The sequence below is a fragment of the Pteronotus mesoamericanus genome, unplaced genomic scaffold (assembly GCF_021234165.1).
Source record: "Pteronotus mesoamericanus isolate MK-2021 breed Mesoamerican mustached bat unplaced genomic scaffold, CSHL_Meso_final contig_169, whole genome shotgun sequence".
In the NCBI taxonomy this organism is placed as follows: Eukaryota; Metazoa; Chordata; class Mammalia; order Chiroptera; family Mormoopidae; genus Pteronotus; species Pteronotus mesoamericanus.
Genome location: NW_026555068.1, coordinates 28,633,337 through 28,653,563, shown reverse-complemented (window position 1 = coordinate 28,653,563; position 20,227 = coordinate 28,633,337). Strand labels below are relative to the sequence as shown.

At 57.9% G+C, this 20,227-nt stretch overlaps 1 protein-coding gene across 1 annotated transcript in view; it reads right to left on the bottom strand.

Annotated features, from left to right (window-relative positions):
* CSMD1 (CUB and Sushi multiple domains 1) overlaps positions 1 to 20,227 on the bottom strand; it is a 720,682-nt gene that overhangs the window by 83,564 nt on the left and 616,891 nt on the right. Inside the window, exons 31-37 of the mRNA XM_054565852.1 lie at positions 17,759 to 17,875; positions 15,224 to 15,337; positions 13,761 to 13,856; positions 9,667 to 9,870; positions 8,640 to 8,764; positions 8,213 to 8,309; positions 5,178 to 5,282 (exon numbers count right to left, since the gene is read on the bottom strand). Of these exons, the coding sequence (XP_054421827.1) occupies positions 5,178 to 5,282; positions 8,213 to 8,309; positions 8,640 to 8,764; positions 9,667 to 9,870; positions 13,761 to 13,856; positions 15,224 to 15,337; positions 17,759 to 17,875 (858 nt within the window). The remainder of the gene's footprint in view (positions 1 to 5,177; positions 5,283 to 8,212; positions 8,310 to 8,639; positions 8,765 to 9,666; positions 9,871 to 13,760; positions 13,857 to 15,223; positions 15,338 to 17,758; positions 17,876 to 20,227) is intronic.

Below are 20,227 nucleotides of genomic sequence, written 5' to 3'. Positions count from 1 at the left end.
CACGCGGTCCGCTGCCGGCGGCTGGGCTGCGGCGCCTGGACAGGCAGCCCCGCGGGCTCTGGGCCACGGCCGGGCGAGCACACTGCCCACTAGTCTCCGCGCAGGGCCATCGCTTGGACCCGCACGGCTGGCCTCCCGGCTCCTGAGATGAAGGGAAAGGCCAAGGGGGTCTGGGGGCAGGCAAGGTGCCGTCGGCCCGGCGGGCAAGGTAACGCACCGTGTCTCCTCTACCTCCGGTCCCAACACGTGCGTGCGTCCGGCGTGGAGACGCCCGCCCTGCCCTGCTGAGCGCGGCATCGCCATCCAGCCCTGGGGACTCCGACACATTCCAGTTGGAGAGCCACCCATGGGCCTCACTTCCTCCCAAACCCGGGAGATGAAGCAAAGGGCGGGACGTGTCTGAGTTCCCCACAGCCGCGGCGGCGGGCGGCAGGCGGCGGGGACACCTAGGCCTCGGGCGGCCCTGGCCCAGGGCTGGGCGTGGTGGCACTGAAGGCCACGCCTGAGCCCGGAGGGTCCGCCGGGAGGAGCGGCCGAGCTACAGTGCGACCTCGTGTGCAGCTGAAATGCATTCCCCCTCGATGGACTCCCGTTGAAGCGGAGGCAGCGCCATGTGGTGAGTGGCAGTGTTTTTCACTCCTGGCACATTGGGGGCCTTCATAGACCATAAAAATACCGAGTATGAAAGAAATACCATCGCTCGGGCTTCTACCTTAGTTCATTAGAATATGTCCAATTTGTGCCTCTGTCTTTCTAACTTTCTCTAAACTGCGCCTTTTTGTCCCTCTCACATTGGCAAGGTCGGCTTCCGTAATCCCTTATTTTTTTAATTTGACCCTGAAAAAAAGGCACTTTAAATTCTCTTGGTATAGCAGTTCTAAGAATAATTTGGAAGAGTGAAAGCTGGTTCACGGTCAGGGCGCATTAGCATCGGGGGACACGTGACGCTCGCCCCTGGCGTGACGGAGATCCGCGCGCGTCGGCTCCGACAGCCCCGAAACGCACACAGTGAGCGGGCAAGTATTTTGAAAGTAAAATAAGAGAACTGTAACAGGTAACTCAAAATTAAACTCAGTTACGAAATCCCTCTTGCTTTACAAATAATGGGGTTTTCCTTACTTTAGTTACTATGTTACTTTAACTGCATTTATCATATATTAATGTATTTTTATTTTTTCCTTTCTTGAAATGCATGTGTAAATCTAATTCATCCTGTGAAAAAAGAAACTCCCATTTATAGCTGTACCTGCAGGATTATAATAAAAGTTTCTGAATAAATACAAAGCACGCAGAAGTATTTTGATCGGCAGGTGACCGGGTCAGTCCGGCAGCGGTGCTAGTGCAGGCCTCGGCGTTTGAAAGGCGGCAGAGTCGCCTTCCTTCCCGTCCTGGCCCGCGGTCACCGCGCGGTCCCTGTAAGTTAGACGCTAAGGACACAGAGATGCTTGCTCGGTATTTGCAGCAGCACCTCCTAGTCAGGCCACTTAAACAAACAGAATGGAGCAGGCGTTTGCATCCAGAAGTTCAGCTGCCGGGCAGAGAAGGGTCATGTGGGGGCCACACATTTAGGGGGGCGTCACGGGCGGCGGGCGGCACCTGAAATAAGGGCCACGTGTCACGGCCACCGAGACACAAACACGCCTGTCACCTGCGCTCTCAGACCCTCCCACGAGTGTTCAACAAGTCAGCGCGTCCCCACGACAGCAAAGAGCTTCTGTAGAGAGAACTCTGTCCATTAACAGAGCAGCGTTCTGAGGAAAGCGATGCTCTTGGCGCAGTGCGCACGCAGAGTAAACACCTGTTTTCTGTCAACTGTCGGCAGGTCCCGCCCACACAACAAACGGCATTTATGTCCCACCACTGCCCGCCGCTGCCCTTGCGCCCGGCCTCCGGGACGCGGGGCCACGCCCAGCAGCGGGAGCGGGTCCCGGGGGAAAGGCCCCTCAGGGGTTTGGCGCGAGGGCGAGGACGGCCGCTTCCGAAGGCCGTTGCGAGGCGCTTCGCCCACGAATCCGACAGGTTAACGGGAGTGGCCGTTGGGCAGGACGTGGGCCTTTGACGCGTGTGACCGTGACACACAGACACGCCTGCCCCTCCCCCGAGGACGGCGGCCGCGCGGGACACGGCTCTCCGTGACTCCGCATCCCGTGCCCGTACGGGAGACGCGAGACGGCTGCCGAGTGTGTTCAGGTGAAAAATCACTCATGGCTTAAAATAGCAAACCGGGTGAATTTCTACTTAAAATGGGGGCACTGAAAAGGAAGTCTTTGATCTCTTTAAAGAGTTTTCTCCTAAGTGGACAAAGCAGCCTACTGACTAAACCCTCCGAAAACGAGCCAGGGAACCAGCGCGGCGGCCGCGCTCCCCCGAAAGACGGAAGGGGGGGTGGGAGACGCTCGGTGCTTTCTGGGGTCCCGAGGAACGAAGGGCCTGCCTGCGCTTAAAGGACCTGAGAGTGATAACGTGTGATAACCAAGGCGCAGAGGGAGCAACTGCTAATGAAAACAGAGGTCGAAGGCGTGACCGGGGCTGGGGGCGAGGGGGGTCCCCGAGGCGTGGGCACCGGGGAGAGGGAGGCAACTGGAACTGGACAACTACAGAAGGGCTTCTTAAAAGGTAAATATACATATTTTTCTTAGTTTTGTCCACTTTAAAGAATATTGGCTATGTCAGTAAAAGTTGTTCAAGTATTTTGTGAGCTTCATAGCAAGTAAAAATAAAAGGTAGAACAATAATAGCGTAAAAGAAGAAAAGGAGAAATTAGAAGCATACAAGTATAAGGCTGTGCTCATATCCACAAAGTCACGTAGAATCGTTGAAGGTCAGCTGTGCTATGCGAAGGATGTGTGTTGTGGACTCCAGGGAGGCCACTCAAATTTTAAAGTTTTACCCAGTAAGTCCAGGGGACGAGTCACGGAACACGAACAGGACAATTAGTCTCACCCCCACAGGACCCGTCCGTTTGCGCTCACGAGTGATCCCTGCACTGCACCCCGTGAGCTCGGACACCGCTTGTCTGTTGATGCACATGCACCACGCGTCGTGTGTCGCACACACCAAAACGGCGTATTCCTCCTCAGCATAATGTACCGGTATGGGTGTGCGCACACACGAACAGATGCAGATTTCTGTTTCTGAGTTGACGTGCCGTATTTGCCCTGTAGGCTCGAGAAGAGGCGCCGCCCCGCCCCTGGACCCGAGGCCTGGTTCTCTCTTTTCCAGGACAAACGCCATCGCAAGTGTCTACGTGACTCTCAGCCGCGGTTCCCAGGCATTTGCTCGCTCGTTCATTTGGTTTTGTTTGGCTGCTGCTCTGAACGAGGAGCCTGGCGCCGGGCCGGGGGGCGCGCGTTCACTCTGCGGCAGCTCCTCTCTCGCCCAGCAGGGCCCAGCGGGGCAGAGGGAGGCGCCGCGCCTGCCAGGGAGCCGACCTGTGGGCTTGTGACAGACTGCGCAGGCTCCCCGAAGGCCCGCCCCGCACGTGCCGGGCCGGGCCGGGCCCCTTGGGGCCGCTCTGCCTTGGGGCTGCACACCTGTGCAGGTGGGCACCGCGCTGTGTCAACAGGTCACAAATGTTGGACCGTCCTTCGGCGACTGTCCTCGCAGTCCTTACGCTGTTGGATGCCCACCTTAGGAGACAGTTTATATGGTCCATGTTTGAAACCCTGGCACAGAGAATTCAAACCGAGAAATGACCGCCAGAAAACCCACAGGAAAGGCGAAGAACTGCCAGCGGGCAGCTGGCGTCTGAAAGAGCCACGCAAAAAAGGGACAGACGAAGACACAGTGTCACTCACATCTGGCCAAATAAAAATAAACAAAGGCACCGAGTCACCAAGTCATGAAACAAGGCCTTGGACTCTTGAACAAGAGGCACATCGGTGAGAACTCCTTTCTCTTCTCCCTTTTAAGGAAGGACCCCGGCTGGGAATAAAGGGGACGCGGCCGGAGCGGCCGGAGCTGCCAGGCCGCGGGGAAGCGAACACAGCGCTGATCTCAGACTGACTATCGCACCGGCACCTCTTGCCGAAGAAGTGAGTGAAAAGCCAGAGACACAGGATCACTTTGCGAGGAGAAAGTAAGAGGAGCAGTCAATTCTCACACTTCTAAAAATATTAGAGGATTTAGTAACACTCTCATAAATCAGCTTCATGGGTTCCCGTCTGTGTGTGTGCACAGAATGCATCAAAAGAGCAGAGCTTTTTCAGACGCATCCTACATAAATAACACCCACAGTGCCATTTCTACACTGTCCCCGGAGGAGTCCTATTCAAATAAACGGACACAAACCTGCATACAAATGCCTGCAATGAGTAGGGAAATTCACCCGAACGGGGAGCGGCCCCGCGCTTTGTGTCTGGCTCGGAATATTGATCATCAGCTGGAAATCTGGCCTTTCGGAGCCGGGCAAGCCTTCCGCCCAGCAAACTGCGTATCTCGATTCACAGGACCACTTATTACAGCTTAGCCACGGATTTGCTTATTTGCAACTGCTTATTAAAAGAGACGAATACCAACATTAAGCTTTTTTAGTGCTCGAAAGCATGTCCCAAAATAAACCTCGCTCTCCTCGGGAATTCAACTGCCGCTTTCCCAGGGTTGCCTGCATAACCAAACACCGCGCGAGATCGGTGGGTCCGACCCTTGCCATCCATTTATCAGGCTATTAGCTCAGCCGCGCATCCATTATTAAAAGGTTAGCGGCTCCTCCGTGATACCTTCTTCCAATTAAAATGAAAAACGCCCAGATGCAGGCAGTAAAGTGGCTGTTTTGCCGGTCCTCGTCCTGACAGCCTGCGAGACTGCGAATGAAGAGGGTACAGCGCCATAATCTGTTCAGAAATTACAGTTTCCGATGTTTTTTGGATGCACATATTTACTATCGCAGGAAAACCGGTACTTTCGGAAAAGGTTACTTTTTACACTTTTAAATACAAATAACCTGAAATTAGAGCCACTGCTTGATCTAATTATTCCAGAGACTAACATCCACTTTCCCCATTAATTTGTCTCTTATAACCAGTATTTCCCAGAGGAAGGTTCCGTAGGGCCCGGTTTCAGTCAAGTTTTACACGCGGGTGTGGAGCAGCGTTCCGCGGTGTGGAAGGGGAGGGGCTCGTTTCTCCTTTGAGAAACCCCCCAGCGCCGCCCGGGGAGGCGGGCCTGCGGGGACTTACTTTTGTACTCCAGGTGGAAGCCGGCGGCGGCCACGCTGATGTCCGACTGGAAGTGCAGGTAGAGCTGGTTCGACGAGCTGTTCAGCAGGGCGGGCACCGTGGTTCCTGGGGGAGGCGGAGGGGGCGCTCAGCACCGCGCGTGCACCGCGCCTCGGGGTGCCCGGGCTGTGGGGGTCCCGTGCTCGGAGCCCGTCCCTCTCCCCGGGGGCCCCGAGAGCCGCCCCTTCTCTGCCCCACCCCCAGCGGACGCACGTCTCTCTGCGCCCTTCTTCTCTTCCACCCTGCGTGGGGACCCTCACACCGCTCCCTTTCCACGGTACCTCCGTGGGCCTTTTTGTTTCCAACATGAACAAAGAAAGAGACACAGTCTGAACATGCAAGGGCTGGGAAGCGTGGGGGGGTGGTTCCGCACAGACCTGACCGATACATTATGCAGAAGGTTCGCTGGGCGGTTTTCTCCTTCCTACCCCGTGCAGCTCATACTGAGCAACACCCCCGCTGCGGCCTGAGGGGAGTTCAGTAAACGCCCGTGGAAGGAGAGCACGGCCTGCGTTCCTGCACCGGCCAGTCAGCAGGGGCCAGGGACGCGGACGGTCGGGGCAAAGGGGGCTCCAGGGCTGGACGGGGCCGAGCAAGGAAAGCCGCTCACCAACCAGAAGCTCAAGGCTTTTGGGTGGAAGGTCTTCTGATACGAGATAACGATAAGCATGTTTAAATCCCTTTTTTCCTAAAGTGTGTATGGATGCTTGACACTCTACGGTGCTCCAGTCATTGTCCAAATGCGTGTGCCCTTACTAGGATGCAGAGCGTGACAGCGTGGAGAAGTTACTAGAAAAGCTACACTGAAGATAACGCTGATATAGGAATAAATACTCTTAACATAAAACAAGGAAGGGCTTCGATAATCATCCAGCAGAGAAGGAGGCCGCTGAAAAGACGAGACCCTCGGTCGTGCCTCACTCTCCCCCTGGTGGCTCCCGGGTCCTGCGGGAGCTTCAAGGGCACGAGACGCCAGGAAGGGCCGGCCTCCTTCTGGTCACAGGGCTGTCCTGTGACGTGTGCAGAACACGCATCCCGGTGACACCTGACCGAGCCCCCGGTCAGTTAGCGACACTGGAACGTGCGCGCGCATCCGCCCGTCAGGAGCTGCCGCGCTCGCCCGGACCCCGACCCCACGCTGCCCTCGGCCGGTCGCCGGGCCCTGGGTCGCTGTCCCCGCCGCGCCTCTGGGCCGCCAGCGCTGTCAACCGACCTGCTAACTGGGGCCCTGAGTCCCCCGGCACCGGGGTTTGATTTGCTCTCCGTGCGGGCGTCAGGGGGCGCTTTTAGTAAATGGGCCCACGGTCACGGTCAAATTCCTGCAGGTTCCAAGGATCTTAGGGTGCGACTCCAGCCTCCGTGACGTGGCCTGCGGCCCCGGCATGACCTCACCGCGCCTGCACGTCTGGAGCCCCCTCACCACTCTCCTTCGACCTCATTGTCCCGGTTCCAGGTTCCCACTGTCCCGTCCGGGAACACCGCCCCCCTCTGACGCACAGCGGCTTTCTTCCTCCTCGTCGCTCAGGAAGCCTCAGTCCCTTCACAAGCCGAGACGCTCATTCACGCGACAAGCTGGGCTCCCCGGACGGCGGGGACTCTAACCGCCTCGGCGCACGGCCCGCTGCTCTCTGACCTGGCACGACGCCGACCGCTCCCTGATCGGGACGCAGCCTCTGCGGCTCAGACTCCGTGAGACGCTCCAGGGCGCCGCGCGGACCCCTCTGCGCCCAGAGCAGGGGGCGTGGACGCCATTTGTTGTCAGCCTCCACACGCCCCTGGCTGCCGGCCGTCCGGCTGCCGTCTGGACTCCGGAAACGGCGTCTGTCACGCTCCGGCGAAATGGCTTCTCCTCCGGCACATCCGTGCACACAACGTGATCTTTTCACAAATGTGTGACACTTGTAAATTCCATTTCTAGGCGTAGGTCTAAAGTATGTGGCTGTTAACATTTTTTGTAAGTTTGTTGCAGCTCTTGCCTGACGATACGTCTTTATTGATTTGAGCGAGAGCAAGAGGGAAAGAGCGTGCGCTCAGCACACGTCCTGTGCCCGGCGGCCTTACGCCCCGGGCTCTGTCTGCTCGGCGTCTGCCCTCCCGACTCACACTCCCCCAGACACGCGTGACGATGAGGAGGGAGGCGCTTGGAGACCGGCCTGTCCCTCACCCACAGGCCGCCCGCGGCTCCGCCCCGCGGACGCTCCGGCTGCCTCCCCATCCCAACAGCGGCTGCCAAACGGCGGCTTCCCGGCCGTGGCTCCCCCCGGGTCCGTCGGGCTGTTCCGCTCGCGGAGCTCCCTCTGCGGGCACGGCTCCCGCACCAACCACACAGCGCGTCCCTGCGGGTCTTCCCGCCGGAGCCTAGGGGCTGGCACGTCTCCAGGGGGCTCCCGCTCCACTCAGGGGGCCCGGCGTTGGGAGCGGGGCTTAGGAACCCAGAACTGGGTGCTGAGGGCTCCACTGCTGGTGGGGTGGTGCTGTTTACGCTCCTCCAAGGACAGAGGCAGAAAATCTGTCACGTGCAAGCACACACACCCGTAGCCACACACACCTACGCGTTTATTTTCTCTGTGGCTGTCGGGAGGGAAATGAGGAGCTCGCGCGCCCGTCTCTAGCTCACGTGCACGCAGCCAGGTGCACCCTGGCCGCCCCGCCCGCCTTCCCTCACCCCCCTGCCGGGCGGCAGGCTCCTGCGGCAGGCCGCCCTCCGCAGACTCCCCGTGTGCCGGCTCCCGGCTGTGTCCCCAGCCCGCCCACCGCACCGGCCACCACCCTGCCCCTCGTCCCCGTCAGATCCTCAACAACATACTTTTATGTCACTTCCCAGCGGCAGGGTCCAGGGAGGGCGGCCCCCCTCACCGAGGACGGGGCCCCCCTGTCTCGCCAACCCAGGGGACCTGCTGCGCCCACAGCGAGCGGTGGACGGACGCCTCACTGGGGGTCTCGAGGCCATTGGCTCTGTTGGTGCTCAACCACGGGCTCAGGACGGCGCGTCTCACCTGAGAAGCTGCCCAGCCTCGGCGCGGTCGCATCCCCGCCGTCGTAAATCTCCAGCGAGTCCCAGTTCTGCTCGGTGGCGAAGCTGATGACCTGGATCTGCCCGCAACGAGACACAGTTACCGTTTCTCTGCGGCTTAAAGGAGCCAGGGCTCCACGGAGGAGGCCTTCGTGGCGTTCAATGTGGGGAGTGAGAACGCAAACCCGAACACCCAGGAGTTTCCACAAAGGGCTCTTTGGTTCGACTGTATCCTAAAGATCTATTACTTTAATTTCTAATACTGAAATGGGATTAGAGACACTGTGCAGAAATAGTAAGAAAAAAGAAACCGGGTATGGGGTATGTAGTTAATTAAAACCACCGACTCGAAAAAGGGGGGAGAGCGAGCGAGAGCCCCGCCCGCTGCGGACCCGGCGGGAAGGACCCACCTGGATTCCTGAGCCCTCGGTCACTGTGATTCTCCAGACGCAGTTCAGGCTGTTGCCATACGGCTCCGGGTACCCAGGGGATAGGATGGTGCCTCTCCGCTGGGTGAAGTTGCCGCTGCAGGGGACTGGAAGACAGAACCGCGCCCAAGGAGAATGAATTGCCGTGAGGAGCCCCCTGCCCCTGGGGCCAGGCGCTCCTCCACCCTGCGAGCAGATCTTACGGGGAACGGCACAGCGGCTGCGCTGCTTGGGAAGGTGGGTTCTTAGCTAAGGTCAACGGCAGCCTGTTCCCTTTTAAATTAGCAACACTAGTGAGGGTCGTCTGCGGTGCTGCTCAGCTGAGACCTTGTGTCTTTATAAAGAACTCCTGCATGGTCCCCAAGGAGGCGCCGTGCCAAACAAGGGCATCTCTGCGGAGAATTCTGGTTAGGCGAATTCATCCGCCACGTGTCGGGAGCTTCGCGGAATGTTCTTTTCCAAGTGTAGACCTGTATGTGACTCCAGACGATTTTAGTGTGACTTGGGAGCAAATGCAGAGAGGGGAAGAGACGCTTGAAAGGTACAAGCGATTTCAGGGGCCGACCCCGGCCGCGCTGGAGGTCCTCACGCAGGGGCGGCAGGTACACAGCGACGTGCAACGTCACTGCCACGCTGCCTGCGGGAACCTCTTACACTTCGAAACCTCGTCAGCACACACACGAGGCGGGCATTGCACCCATCACTGGTAGAATGATTTCCCCCACATGAAATTACGCTGCATGCTCCGGGCGGGGGCGCGGGGGCCCACTCGGTAAGGATGGGAAGAAAATGTTCCCTGCTTGTTGACTGGATTCGTGGTTTCAGGAAACAACCGGTTTTAGGGTTTACTGGTACTCAAGTATTTCCAATAAAATAGACTGCTCTTTGCACAGGCCTGCAGCAGGATCGGTTTGTGGAGCCTGGATGGGAGCGCGGACAGACGGCTCCCTAACGCCGTGGTGGGAGCGTCAGCCTCGCGCACCTGGGGCCGCCCGCGGGTGCCGCTTACCTACGCAGCTCGGGATGGTGTCGTTCCACTGCGCGAGCGCGTTGGGCACTGCTCGACAGCGCACGGCCGCGGACCCCTGCAGCAGGTAGCCCGGGCTGCACTCGAACCGGACAATCGAACCCGCTGAAAACTCGGAGCCGATTCTCCTTCCGTATCTGGGCTCGGGGACAGAGCCGCACTGGGTGTCGCTGGTCCGGGGAACAGCTGGAGGCAAAGCACACCAGGCCACCACGGGTGTCCTCATCGGCAGAGGCTCAAGGGGCGTCTGCGCCGGGTTTAAGTGGCTACAGAGTTAATATCACCGCCCACTCCTGCCTGGGAGAGGGGCCGCCTCCCACCTCGTTTCAGACAGGGACACGTGGGGGGCGGGGGAGCAGTGCCCGGGAGGAGCCAGTGACCTTCAGGCAGCTAAAGTTAACTTATGGAGCACCCAGTGGTACTGAGATCACTAAGAACTTGAGCTCGTACATCCTCAAGGACCTTAGTGTCTCGGGAGAGAAGCTGCTCTCAATCAAGGGATACGTACAACATGGTCATTGCAAAATAACAACAAAACTGAAAAAGAGAACTACCGTACAACCCAGGAACCCCATTCCGGTTATTTATCCAAAATAACAGAAATGTCCAAGGAGCATGCTCATTGCACCATGATTTATTCACAACAGCCGAGCGACAGAACCACCCAAACGTCCGTCTCCGGCCCCGGGGGCTGCCTCTCGGCCCGGCCACTCCCCACGGGGCGCATGGGAGGCAGGGATGCGAGGGCAATGTTGGGGGCAAGGAAGGCAGCCTGCTTGCGTAGGTGGCCATCCGACACTTAGTGAGAAGGTGCACACTTTTAGAAACATGTCTAACGTCGCAACGGTATGTTTGGAAATGGCAAAAACAGACTAAGCAACAAAAAGGCAAGTTTAATAACATCCAGCTGGTGAGGGTCTCTCAGCCTGGAGAGGTGAGGCCGGCGGGGGCGGCTCTGCCCCCCGCCGCCTGTGGCCCTGGGGCCTCAGAGCTGGGCCACCGTCCTGCTGGCCGCAGGCGGCGGCCAAGCGGGCCATGCATCCGTGACTGACCACAGCGCTGTCAGGACTCTGGGCAAACAGCAGGGGAGACCCACGCCACACTCTCCGCGTTAACGTGGGCGATTCCCTGATGACAGCTGAGTCCGCGCTCGGTTCCTCGACCCCCCGGACACGGGCTGCGACGCCCCGCGCACAGCGCCCGGCGGCCCCGTCCGAAGCGGCCTGTGCTGCCCCGTCAGCAAGCACAGCGCCCCCGCCGGCCCCCACCGGCCCCCGGGCACTCTCTGCCGAGACCCCTGGCTTCTCCACCTGCGCGGCCCCCAGGGACACAGCCGTGAGGGAGACCCACGCGTGTCCCGGGTCCGTGGGGCTTGGGCCGCATGCCTGGGCTGCAGGGCGGAGCGCGCCAGCTGTCAGAGGGCCTTCTGTTCACCAAAAGGGTGAGGGGGGTGGGGTGCGGGGTTGCGGGAAAGGCCCGGTGGCCAGGGGACGGCCCCGGAGAACGGGCTCCGGGCCCGGACGCGGCAGGCGAGCCGCGCGGGACCCGCGCACTCGGCCTTCGCTCTCGGCCGTGGAAACCGGTCTGCGTTTGCCCCTCTGACGCCGTGCCTGTCGTCAGTCACACGCACTCCCCGCCCATGGCAGGACGCGCTCACGGGCTCCCACGCCCCAGCGATGACCCCGTCGCCATGCTGCGCCTCGGAACGCGCTGGCCTCGCGCGTAAACCGGCCTCCCCCGGGGCAGGCGCCTCGCGGGAGTGTCTGGCAAGGATGCAGTTTTACTTGAAGAAGTCAGAAGACGATTTTGATTACACTACCTTTCAATTCGGTATCGAAATATTTTCTATCGGAAGGCAAAAACTGATAGACTTGTCTCCTGTCTAGTAGCTACATTTGAAGAATTACTGAGACGTCGGAGCTGGACGTTGCTCTAAGAGCAGACTGACGATGATATTGTCACAATAAACGATGGCCGCAACGGCGCCCCCTGCAGGCTTCCTGACGCCCTTGGTTTTCCTGGCATCTCTGCTGGCTCCTGGCAACAGCCCCATCTGCTACCAGAGTCGGGGCGGCGTCCTGTGGCCACAGAACTCAAGCGTCTGAGCGGCTTTAAGCTTTAGTAACGGGAAAGGATGAAGCCGTAGTGGAAGGGGAAGGCATGTTCAGGCTGTTTTCATACAATGAGGTTCAAATAACTTCAGGCTCCCATAAACTGCTCGCCTTCAGACAGCAAGGCTCGCGCTAACTCTTCACGAGCGCTGACAAGGTCCCCAGGTGCTCCCAGGCCATTGGTCCCCGTGCCCACGGTCCCAGCTCTTCCCCCTGCAGGGCTGGGCTCTGACACGGAGCCAGCACTCGCACATCGGCTCAGCACAGGGCCAGAGTGCGGGAAGGGCTGCGGAGGAACTTCGCGGACTATTGAGGATGCTACAGAGCCGCTGCGTGTTCCTCAGCGCAAGGGAAGTGTAGTCGTCCGCAAATCCGAATCTTTTATTTCTGTTTCTGGGGTTTAACCATGTTGATGTTATACGTTACGTTAAAGAAAAAAAAGAATATGTAAGATGATGACTTTGAAGTGTACCATTTGACAATAAGATAGACTTTGGGTCATTTGCCTCAGATACGGTGTATCATGATCCGACTGATTTTCTAAACCTTATTTAAAATAAAAACCAAACAAACTCAAAGGACGCCTGTTACCAAGGCTGATGACATCAGGACCTTGAAGTCTGAGATTTCCCAGGATGAAAACTTAAGCCAAGTGGTCCAGTTTCTTCATGTCTCCCCAACTTACTTTGGTTCGTACATCTGATTTTGCAAAAGGCAACACTGAACTTATTTTAAGAAACTCAGGAACTGGCTGCTCTCCAGTCAAGCCCGCTTTCTAAAGACGGGTCTCGTTGTTCGTGTCTTGTCCAAAGGCATCGCGTAGAACAACGCCACTGGTTTCGATTTGTCCTCCTCCAGCAGCTGCTGCGTGAGCCGGGCAGGAGGCGGTGCCTTCCGACCGGACCCCGCAGACCCGCTCACTCCCCGTCCAGATCCCCGGCCGCCGGCAGGTTTCCCAGTGAAAGACGGGAGGGCGCGGGCGCACGGTGTGAGGTCACTAGAAATACCAATGGTAGGACAGGCCGTCACTGTCCACAGCCTCCTGAGCAGCACGGTGCCGCCACGCGGGCGTCCCAGAGTGCGCCTGTTGGAGAGGCAGAGCCGCTGCCAGGCCCCGGCTCTACCCCACGTCGGAGGGAGACACTGCAGAGCAGTGTGACGTCCCGGCCTCCACTGAAGCTGCGGCTGAGGGACGTGACACACCGCCTGGATTGGGAAGGTACAGCTCACCAGGGGCGCGGACGGCCTCGCCCAGGGCCTGCCTGTGCTGTCCCACATGTCGGAGCCAGGGACCTGCCTGCGCCTCTGGAAGGGGGCGCGTGAGCCCGGGACACGCCACTGCCCCGCGTCCGTGGTCGAGCGCGCAAAGTCCCAGCGGACGGTAAATAGGAAAAGGCCTCGTCTCTCAGGAACTTCGAGATGTCGCAGACGTGCGGCATAAGCTCCACATTCAAAAATAAATAGAAGGGGTTGGAATTCCAAAAGATGATAGAACACAAAATAAAATAGGTATTTATAGAGGAATAGGTGCACGGATATTTTACTTGGTTTTGTTAAATTGTCTTTTTGATTAATTCTTGCAACGTGATTTGGAAATGTATAACTTTATTTTATGTGTATTACTTCGAGTTACTAAAATCTGAATGTTTATGAAATACTTTTCTTAATTAAACTGTAATATATTTTAAGTTATTTTGAAAAATGTGAAGTATGATGTAAAAATAATTGAACTGGTGTCTGCTTCCTGCACGTGTCAGATAAATGAGGCGATGTTCTGTCTTTGTAGCGCAGATTTGTGTCAAACTAAAACTTTTAACGTTTCGATCAAACAATTACACTATCAGCCAAGGAACACCCTCAGTTTCTTAGGGACCCAGAAACGCAGGCGGACCCTCTCAGAGCTGGCGGGGCACGCGGGGGGTGGGGGTGGGCGTGGGTGGGGGCCCAGCGGGGCTGCGCCATTACCTTGGTACACGAAGTGGAAGCCGCGGGCGGTCGCGCCGCTGCTGGCGCTGAACCGGAGCAGCACCTGATTTGACGTCGCCAAAGGCAGTGTCTCACCTGTGGAGAAAACCGGAGGTTTACAGGGACGGTCCCCCAGGACACACAGCGCCGCCAGGGGAAGAGGGCGTTTTGGAAAACAATCGCTGACTTGGAATTCGACATGCAGTTTTTGAATTCTTACAGAACCTCACTTTAGGACCCAAGCACATGGCTTCTAGAAAGACTTTAAAGCTCTGCTCTTGCATGTGCATTCTATTATACTATTGTTTTAACCATGACCTCATTTCTGCTTTCTTTTGGGAAAAAAATTGCGGTAATAGGTCTATGAGCTGACAAGGTGGGAAGCAGAAGAACTGGGTGAATCACGATGCAGCATCAACTGTATCAATCATGTGCTAAAATTTTACTTAAAATTAACAAAACGCCTCTAAACCCAAAGTCAATTTAGAAAATTAAAGGATTTAGGAACAGCCCCCTGAAGCACATTTTCACCTTCTGATTACAGTGCAGGGGGCTACGCACGCGTGGTCGCTGCCGGCCCGAGGGGCGTGGGGGCGGCGCGGCCGCGCAGAGGCAGAGCTTTCAACGCGGGTCCACGTTTTAAAGGCGTGTCCTCTGAGCCGCCCGGACGTCGTGTCTCTGGACGTGGCAGAGATGATCAGGACACGGGGCCCAAGGCCTCTGGTCAATGACAGTGAAAACTGGGGCCGCTGGACCTCGAGCTCGGGGGCCGCGGCCTGCGATGCGCACGGAGCTTCCCTGCGCTCTGGGGACGGGCCGGGCGCCACGGGGCGGCCGCAGCCGGGGGTGGGGCCACGAGGGCCGGGCGAGCGCGTGATCGCCCATTGCCCGCGGGACTGCGGCTCGGGCCGGGCAGCGACGACCTGAGCGGTTCATGATGCTTCACGGGGAGCGGCTTGAAAACGCCACGGGAAGGGGAAACGTGGAGTAAAACTCAGCTGTGAAACAACGCTCTGTGTTTCCTGAATCCCCAATATGCTCACATGCAGACATATATGGAGGCACGTGCACATAAACACGTGTGCCATTTACACGGGTGGGCGTAGGGGGTCTACATGTATGTACAGGGTTCAAGTGGTTGAGACCAATGTTAATCCTGTTTCACTCTGGGAAGAAGATACAACTCAGAATAGAACGTGAAATGCACACACTTGTTATTCCTCTTGACACTTTCCACTTGTGCTGAGGTGGGGATTGTATTTTTCATAATCTCAGTGCAAAGATAGAAGCAAGCAGTTTCATATACGGGATAAAAGTGCCTTTGACATTTTATATGGAAGATAAGATTTTACTAAACAAGCCCATTTGAAGATTATTAAATTTCTCCACACACACGACTCGTTCAGAAGGCTCCCTCTAGCCACACAAACACCGTGAAAGCGAGATTCTCCGGGAGCGTTTACCGGAGTGCGAGCCGGACAGCGCGCTGAGGAGCCTGGCCTGCGCGTGGGTCCCGTCGAACAATTCCACCACATCGTTCAGCGCCGTCTGGAAATAGGCAAACTGCCCGAAAACCACTGTGGAAGGAAGCGGGCACAACGCGCTTAGACAAAGAGCAGCGGAGACGCTGCGTGAGGCACACGTTGACTCGTCCCTCCAGCGGGTCCCGCTCCTACAACTCCTGTCCGAACAACTAACTTATTTTTTCGGCTCTCTAAAACTTCTCCGTCGCTAAAACTATTTTATTCTATTCCTTCACCTTTCGGTTCTTAAGGAATGGAATGGGGTTACCGGTTTCCGTGCAGTGTGGACATGAGTGAATTTCCTTTCCTTCTGCCCCCGGACGCCGCCCCACTCCTCTGAGGGCCCGAGCAGCCAGCTCAGGGGCAGGGCGCCGGCTGCTTCGGACGCATGCTCGTGTGGGGAGGGGTGTGGAATTCTTACGCCCGAGCATTTTCCTGCCCAGTCCCTGTGAATTCCTTGCGGGGCATGCGCAGGGCTCAGCCACACAGGTAGAAACTGTTTCCTGTGACTGCACTTGACTTTCAGTTCACCTTCCAGGCCCGTGGAGTCCCAAGAACAGGCCTCGGCCGAGGGAACTGCCGCCATGGGTCTCCCCGCTGCCCTCTTATTGAATGTTTGTGTTCGGCTCAGTACCAGGCAGGGCCTCCGCGGGATTTACGAAGGCCCAGTGTAGCGCCGGCTCAGGGACAGCACCCACCCCTCAGCCTTGCTCAGGCGTCGGCGTTCGGCCACACGTGCGGAGGCGGTGGGTGTGTGTGCCCACCGTGCCTGTCGGGACTCGGGGCACAGAGGGAGGGAGCGGCGGCCCGAGGCGGCGGCCCAACCCTGCAGCTCCTGCGCGTGAGCGAGCGTGTGGGCGTTCAGCCGCCCGCGCGGCCTGTGCCCTGCTGCATGCTCATACTCCGTGCATCTGTAATAGGGTCTGTGCGCCTAGACACATAAAGATTAGAGGCTGCACAGGAACAAGGACGATGTTCCCAGTGGATGAAGCGCTCGAAGAGCAACCATGGTGAGGAGGGAGAAACCGCTGCGGTTTCTGCAAGGTCTTCGCTTGCGCGGTTCCTTCCTTGCCCATCTCGTCTTCTTGGGCCGGACTGGAACCCCGGGGTCCGCTGTGCGGGCGAAGGAGGCAGTGAGCGATGCTCGCCAAGCGGTTTGCATGGGCCGATCTTGGTTTTAAAAAGGGCACCGTGGTGAGGCTTTGGGATGGAAGGGGGAGACGTTTATGGCACCCGAAGACCTGGCCTAGCTGCTACTTCCACCTGGAGCCGGTGTGAGTCACAGTGACACGTCCCTTCCTACCCAGTGACCGCCACCCCATCTCATAGTGCTCGGTGGCATCTCCAGGGCGGGGACCGAATTTTATTCATCTTGATACTCATCACAATTGTTGAACTGATTCATCCCCCAGGAGACAATAAGGAAAAAGGGAAAAAAATAAAAGTTAAGACAGTACAGGTTTTCATCAAAAACGTCCTATACATTTATGTCACTGAGCATTTCAAATTGGAAAATTTGATCAATATTTGGGATGGGGGAGTGCATTTTTCCTGCTGAAAAGTCATAATTGTGCTGTGACTACTCAATAAAATTTTGTAATAAGGTAAAATGTTAGAATATAAATAATAAACAACAGAAGTTCACAGAAATTGTTTGATTTCTCCCTTGAGAAAGTTTCTTGCCCTACAATTGACGTTCTTGTCAGAGAATTGTATTTTTGAAAATGTTTTCCCCCAAATGGATTCTGACTTTAGAACTTTCATCTGCTTTGTTTCTCTGAGGGGTGACGGCTAATCGGAGGGGGAAGAAAAAAGCCAACGCCGCCGGATTTTTGTTTCCTATTGAAGAAAAGAGCCAATCGGTACGACTGTAACGCCCACTGCCCGGTGGGCCCGAGGGAAGGACGCAGCCCACGGGACGCCCTCCGGCTCGGCCAGGCGGGCGGCGACGCCAGCGCCCAGCGCGAGCCCACGAGGGAGGGGCCGCCGGGCCAGCCCCTTCTCCAAACGCAGCCCTGCAGGGACACGGGCTCCGGCCTCAGACCGGAGGCCAAGGTGCGGGGTCCTCCGGGAGCCGGGGTGGAAGGGGCCCGACAGGATGCGGCCTGCTCTTCCGTCTCCGGTCACTCGCGGGTGTGCCCCCGGCCGGGCGACGGGCGGCAGGGCCTCCTGACGGCGCCCCCGACCCACACAGCCCTGCGGCCGGCCCTCCCTGAGCCCCGCCAACAACTGGCCGAAAAAGTGCCTTCTGGCCAAAGGAAGGAGAAAGCCAGCCCTCGTCTCTCGGGTCGCCCTGGGCCGGGGTCCTGGGAGCAGAGGGGCGGTCGCGGCCACCGCGGGACGAGGGTGGAGCTGGGCGCGGGCGGGGGGGGGGCGGCCCGGGGAGCCCACCTCTGTGCGGCTCATCTCCGCTGGTTTAGTACGTCAGGGCCTGGGCGAGAGGTGACAGGGCGGAACGGAGGCGGGGATCCTTACCGAACTCCTCGGGCACCGTGATGGAGTAGAGGCACACCTGGCCGGCGGTGTAGTTCTGGGGGTAGCTGGGCGACAGCACCACCCCCTCGGACCCGGCGTACTGGCCTCCGCACGGGGCTGCAAGGGGAGCGACCGGGGTTAGGCGCCTGCACGGCGGGCGGCCGGGCCGGGGGCGGCGGGGGGGCCGCGGGCCGGGTCCCCCTGACGCCAGCAGAACGGTAACGCCAGGAGGCTGATTCGCTCTGCTGCCCCCAGCGAAAGGAAAAGAGACGCAGGCGCCCACCAGGACGGGACGGAAGGCAGGCACTGCGGCCGGCGGGGGGCATCTCGGTGGAAGGCCTTTCTCAGGCGAGCGGCCATCACCCCAGAAACCGCTCTAACGCGGACACCACCACCAGGACCAACAGGTTCCAGGAGGAAGTGACTGCGTCACCTGGGAGTCTCACAGGCGCACGTGGACGGTGTCAGGCATCGCATAACTTCAGAGACACACAGGTTACCTGTTTCCTACTGCTTTGACGTTAGGGCGGGCGGAAGAGAACAAAGTTTTCTTTATAGTTTTTCTGTCATTGTTTAAACGCTTATTCTCATAGATTCGGTTCCAGAGCAACATGTATAATTACTAAAGTTTCCGGGGTCCCTGTAAAAGTTCGGTTTAAAGTGAAGGGAGCGAAAACCTGGGAGATTGGGGCAGATGCGATGGTGGGGCGTTTATGATACACAGAGATGTGTGTGTGCGTGTGTGTGCGTGTGTGTGCGTGTGTGTGTGTGTCTTTGTTTTCAGTTAACAAATCCAGAAAAGAAGGATTAAAATTTGCATGTTTTTTTAATCCCCTAAAGCACCTAAGACGGCAGCTGGAATTGGCAGTTGTTCGGCATTTCCACCAGAGCAACAGCAGCACCGGCTCAGAAACCGGCCTCCACGACCGCGATGTGAACAGGGAAAGAGCCACGCTGTGCAGAGCCAACCGATGCGCACCATTCCCTCATCGGTTTACGGTTTAGAGCTGTATGTGAGCCTTTGCGTAGATATGTTTACACAGGATATGCATGAGTTTAATATAGGTTAAAACATATAATACTTGTATATTCCCCTTGATGTGTATTGTGTGTATTGTGTGCATATGTGTAAAGAGTAATTTACAAACATACAATGTGATTTTCAGAATTTCAACTGTAGGAAATAACAGTAATAGACCAAGAGGAGTTCAGGTCACTTTTAAATAATTTGAGATGAGTGACGTTGCTCAGGCCCTTCCCCGCCTACGGGACCCCTGGGGCCTGACTAAAGGGCTTTTGCACTTTAGGTACGATCACTGTAAGAGGTGACTTAACGTACGCGTGGGTTTTCTGGGCGTCTTTCACACCCGCACTCGTCGGGGCTGCTTCGCTGACGCCCGCGGGGTGTGTCAGGCGGGCGTCAGCGCCCCCCGTGGTGTGCCCCGGCGGGCGTGTGCGGGTCCCCGTCCTCTGCAGAGCGCTGCAGAGGGCCAGGTGCGTGGCGAGGACAGGCACAGGCCCAACACGCGCGTCGACCGCTGCGACTCTGAAGTCGACCCAGCGAATCCCCCGACGTTCTCCGACCCTCGGCAGAAGGGGGTCACGCGCAGCTGACCGAGGCCTCTCCGCCAGTTCTGACGCCAGCGAAAAACCGCTGGAACGCCGCCCCGCGGGCGGGGCCCCCCCGCTCTGCGCTCGCTCCACGGCCCTCGCTCGGGGGCGGCTGCAGTCTCACTACCAGAGGGTGCAGCGCAGAGGACCAGACGGCTCAGCAGGCTGCAGCCTTCTCACCGAAACGTGCTCTCCCCGTTCCCCGATTTACTAGCTTCCTCCAGAAACACGCACGTCCGGGCTCCTTGCTCTGCGTGGGAAGCCAGGGCCGGCGCCAGCCCACGGGCCTTGGCCACTGAGCAAACCAAGACAGAAGGAACAGGACCCGCGGGGGCAGCCGGCTTCTGCGTTTTGGTTTGCGACCCCCTGGGCTCCCCCCGGGAAAACGGCATCCACCTGTGAGCTAACACCTCCAACGACGCCTGTCCTGGAGTTCACCCTGAGCCGGCGTCTCTGCCCGACTGTGGGGCTCACTGTCTTCTCAGTGGGCAGCGGGGTACGTGTCCTATGTCCCGGCTGGAGGAGATTTGTCTGGGGAGACGCCCAGGAAGCAGCCACCTGGCTTGTGGCCAATGACCCAGAAACGTACGCTCTGCCCCGCGGGGCCCCGCGCCTCCCGCGGGGCCGCTGCGACCTAACTTCCATCGCCGCAGGTGACACGGGTCTGTTCCCAAGGGCGGATCTTACCTTTCTGTAGGTTATTTCATTAATTTAACACCTATATCATGAATTAGAAACTACTGATCCGTGGGGGGAAACACCACCTCACTGTTGCTGTTGCATGTGTGCACGTATGACGTGTGTATGTTTAATGCGTATACACGGACCGAGGAAGGGAGCAACAGCGACAGTGAGCGC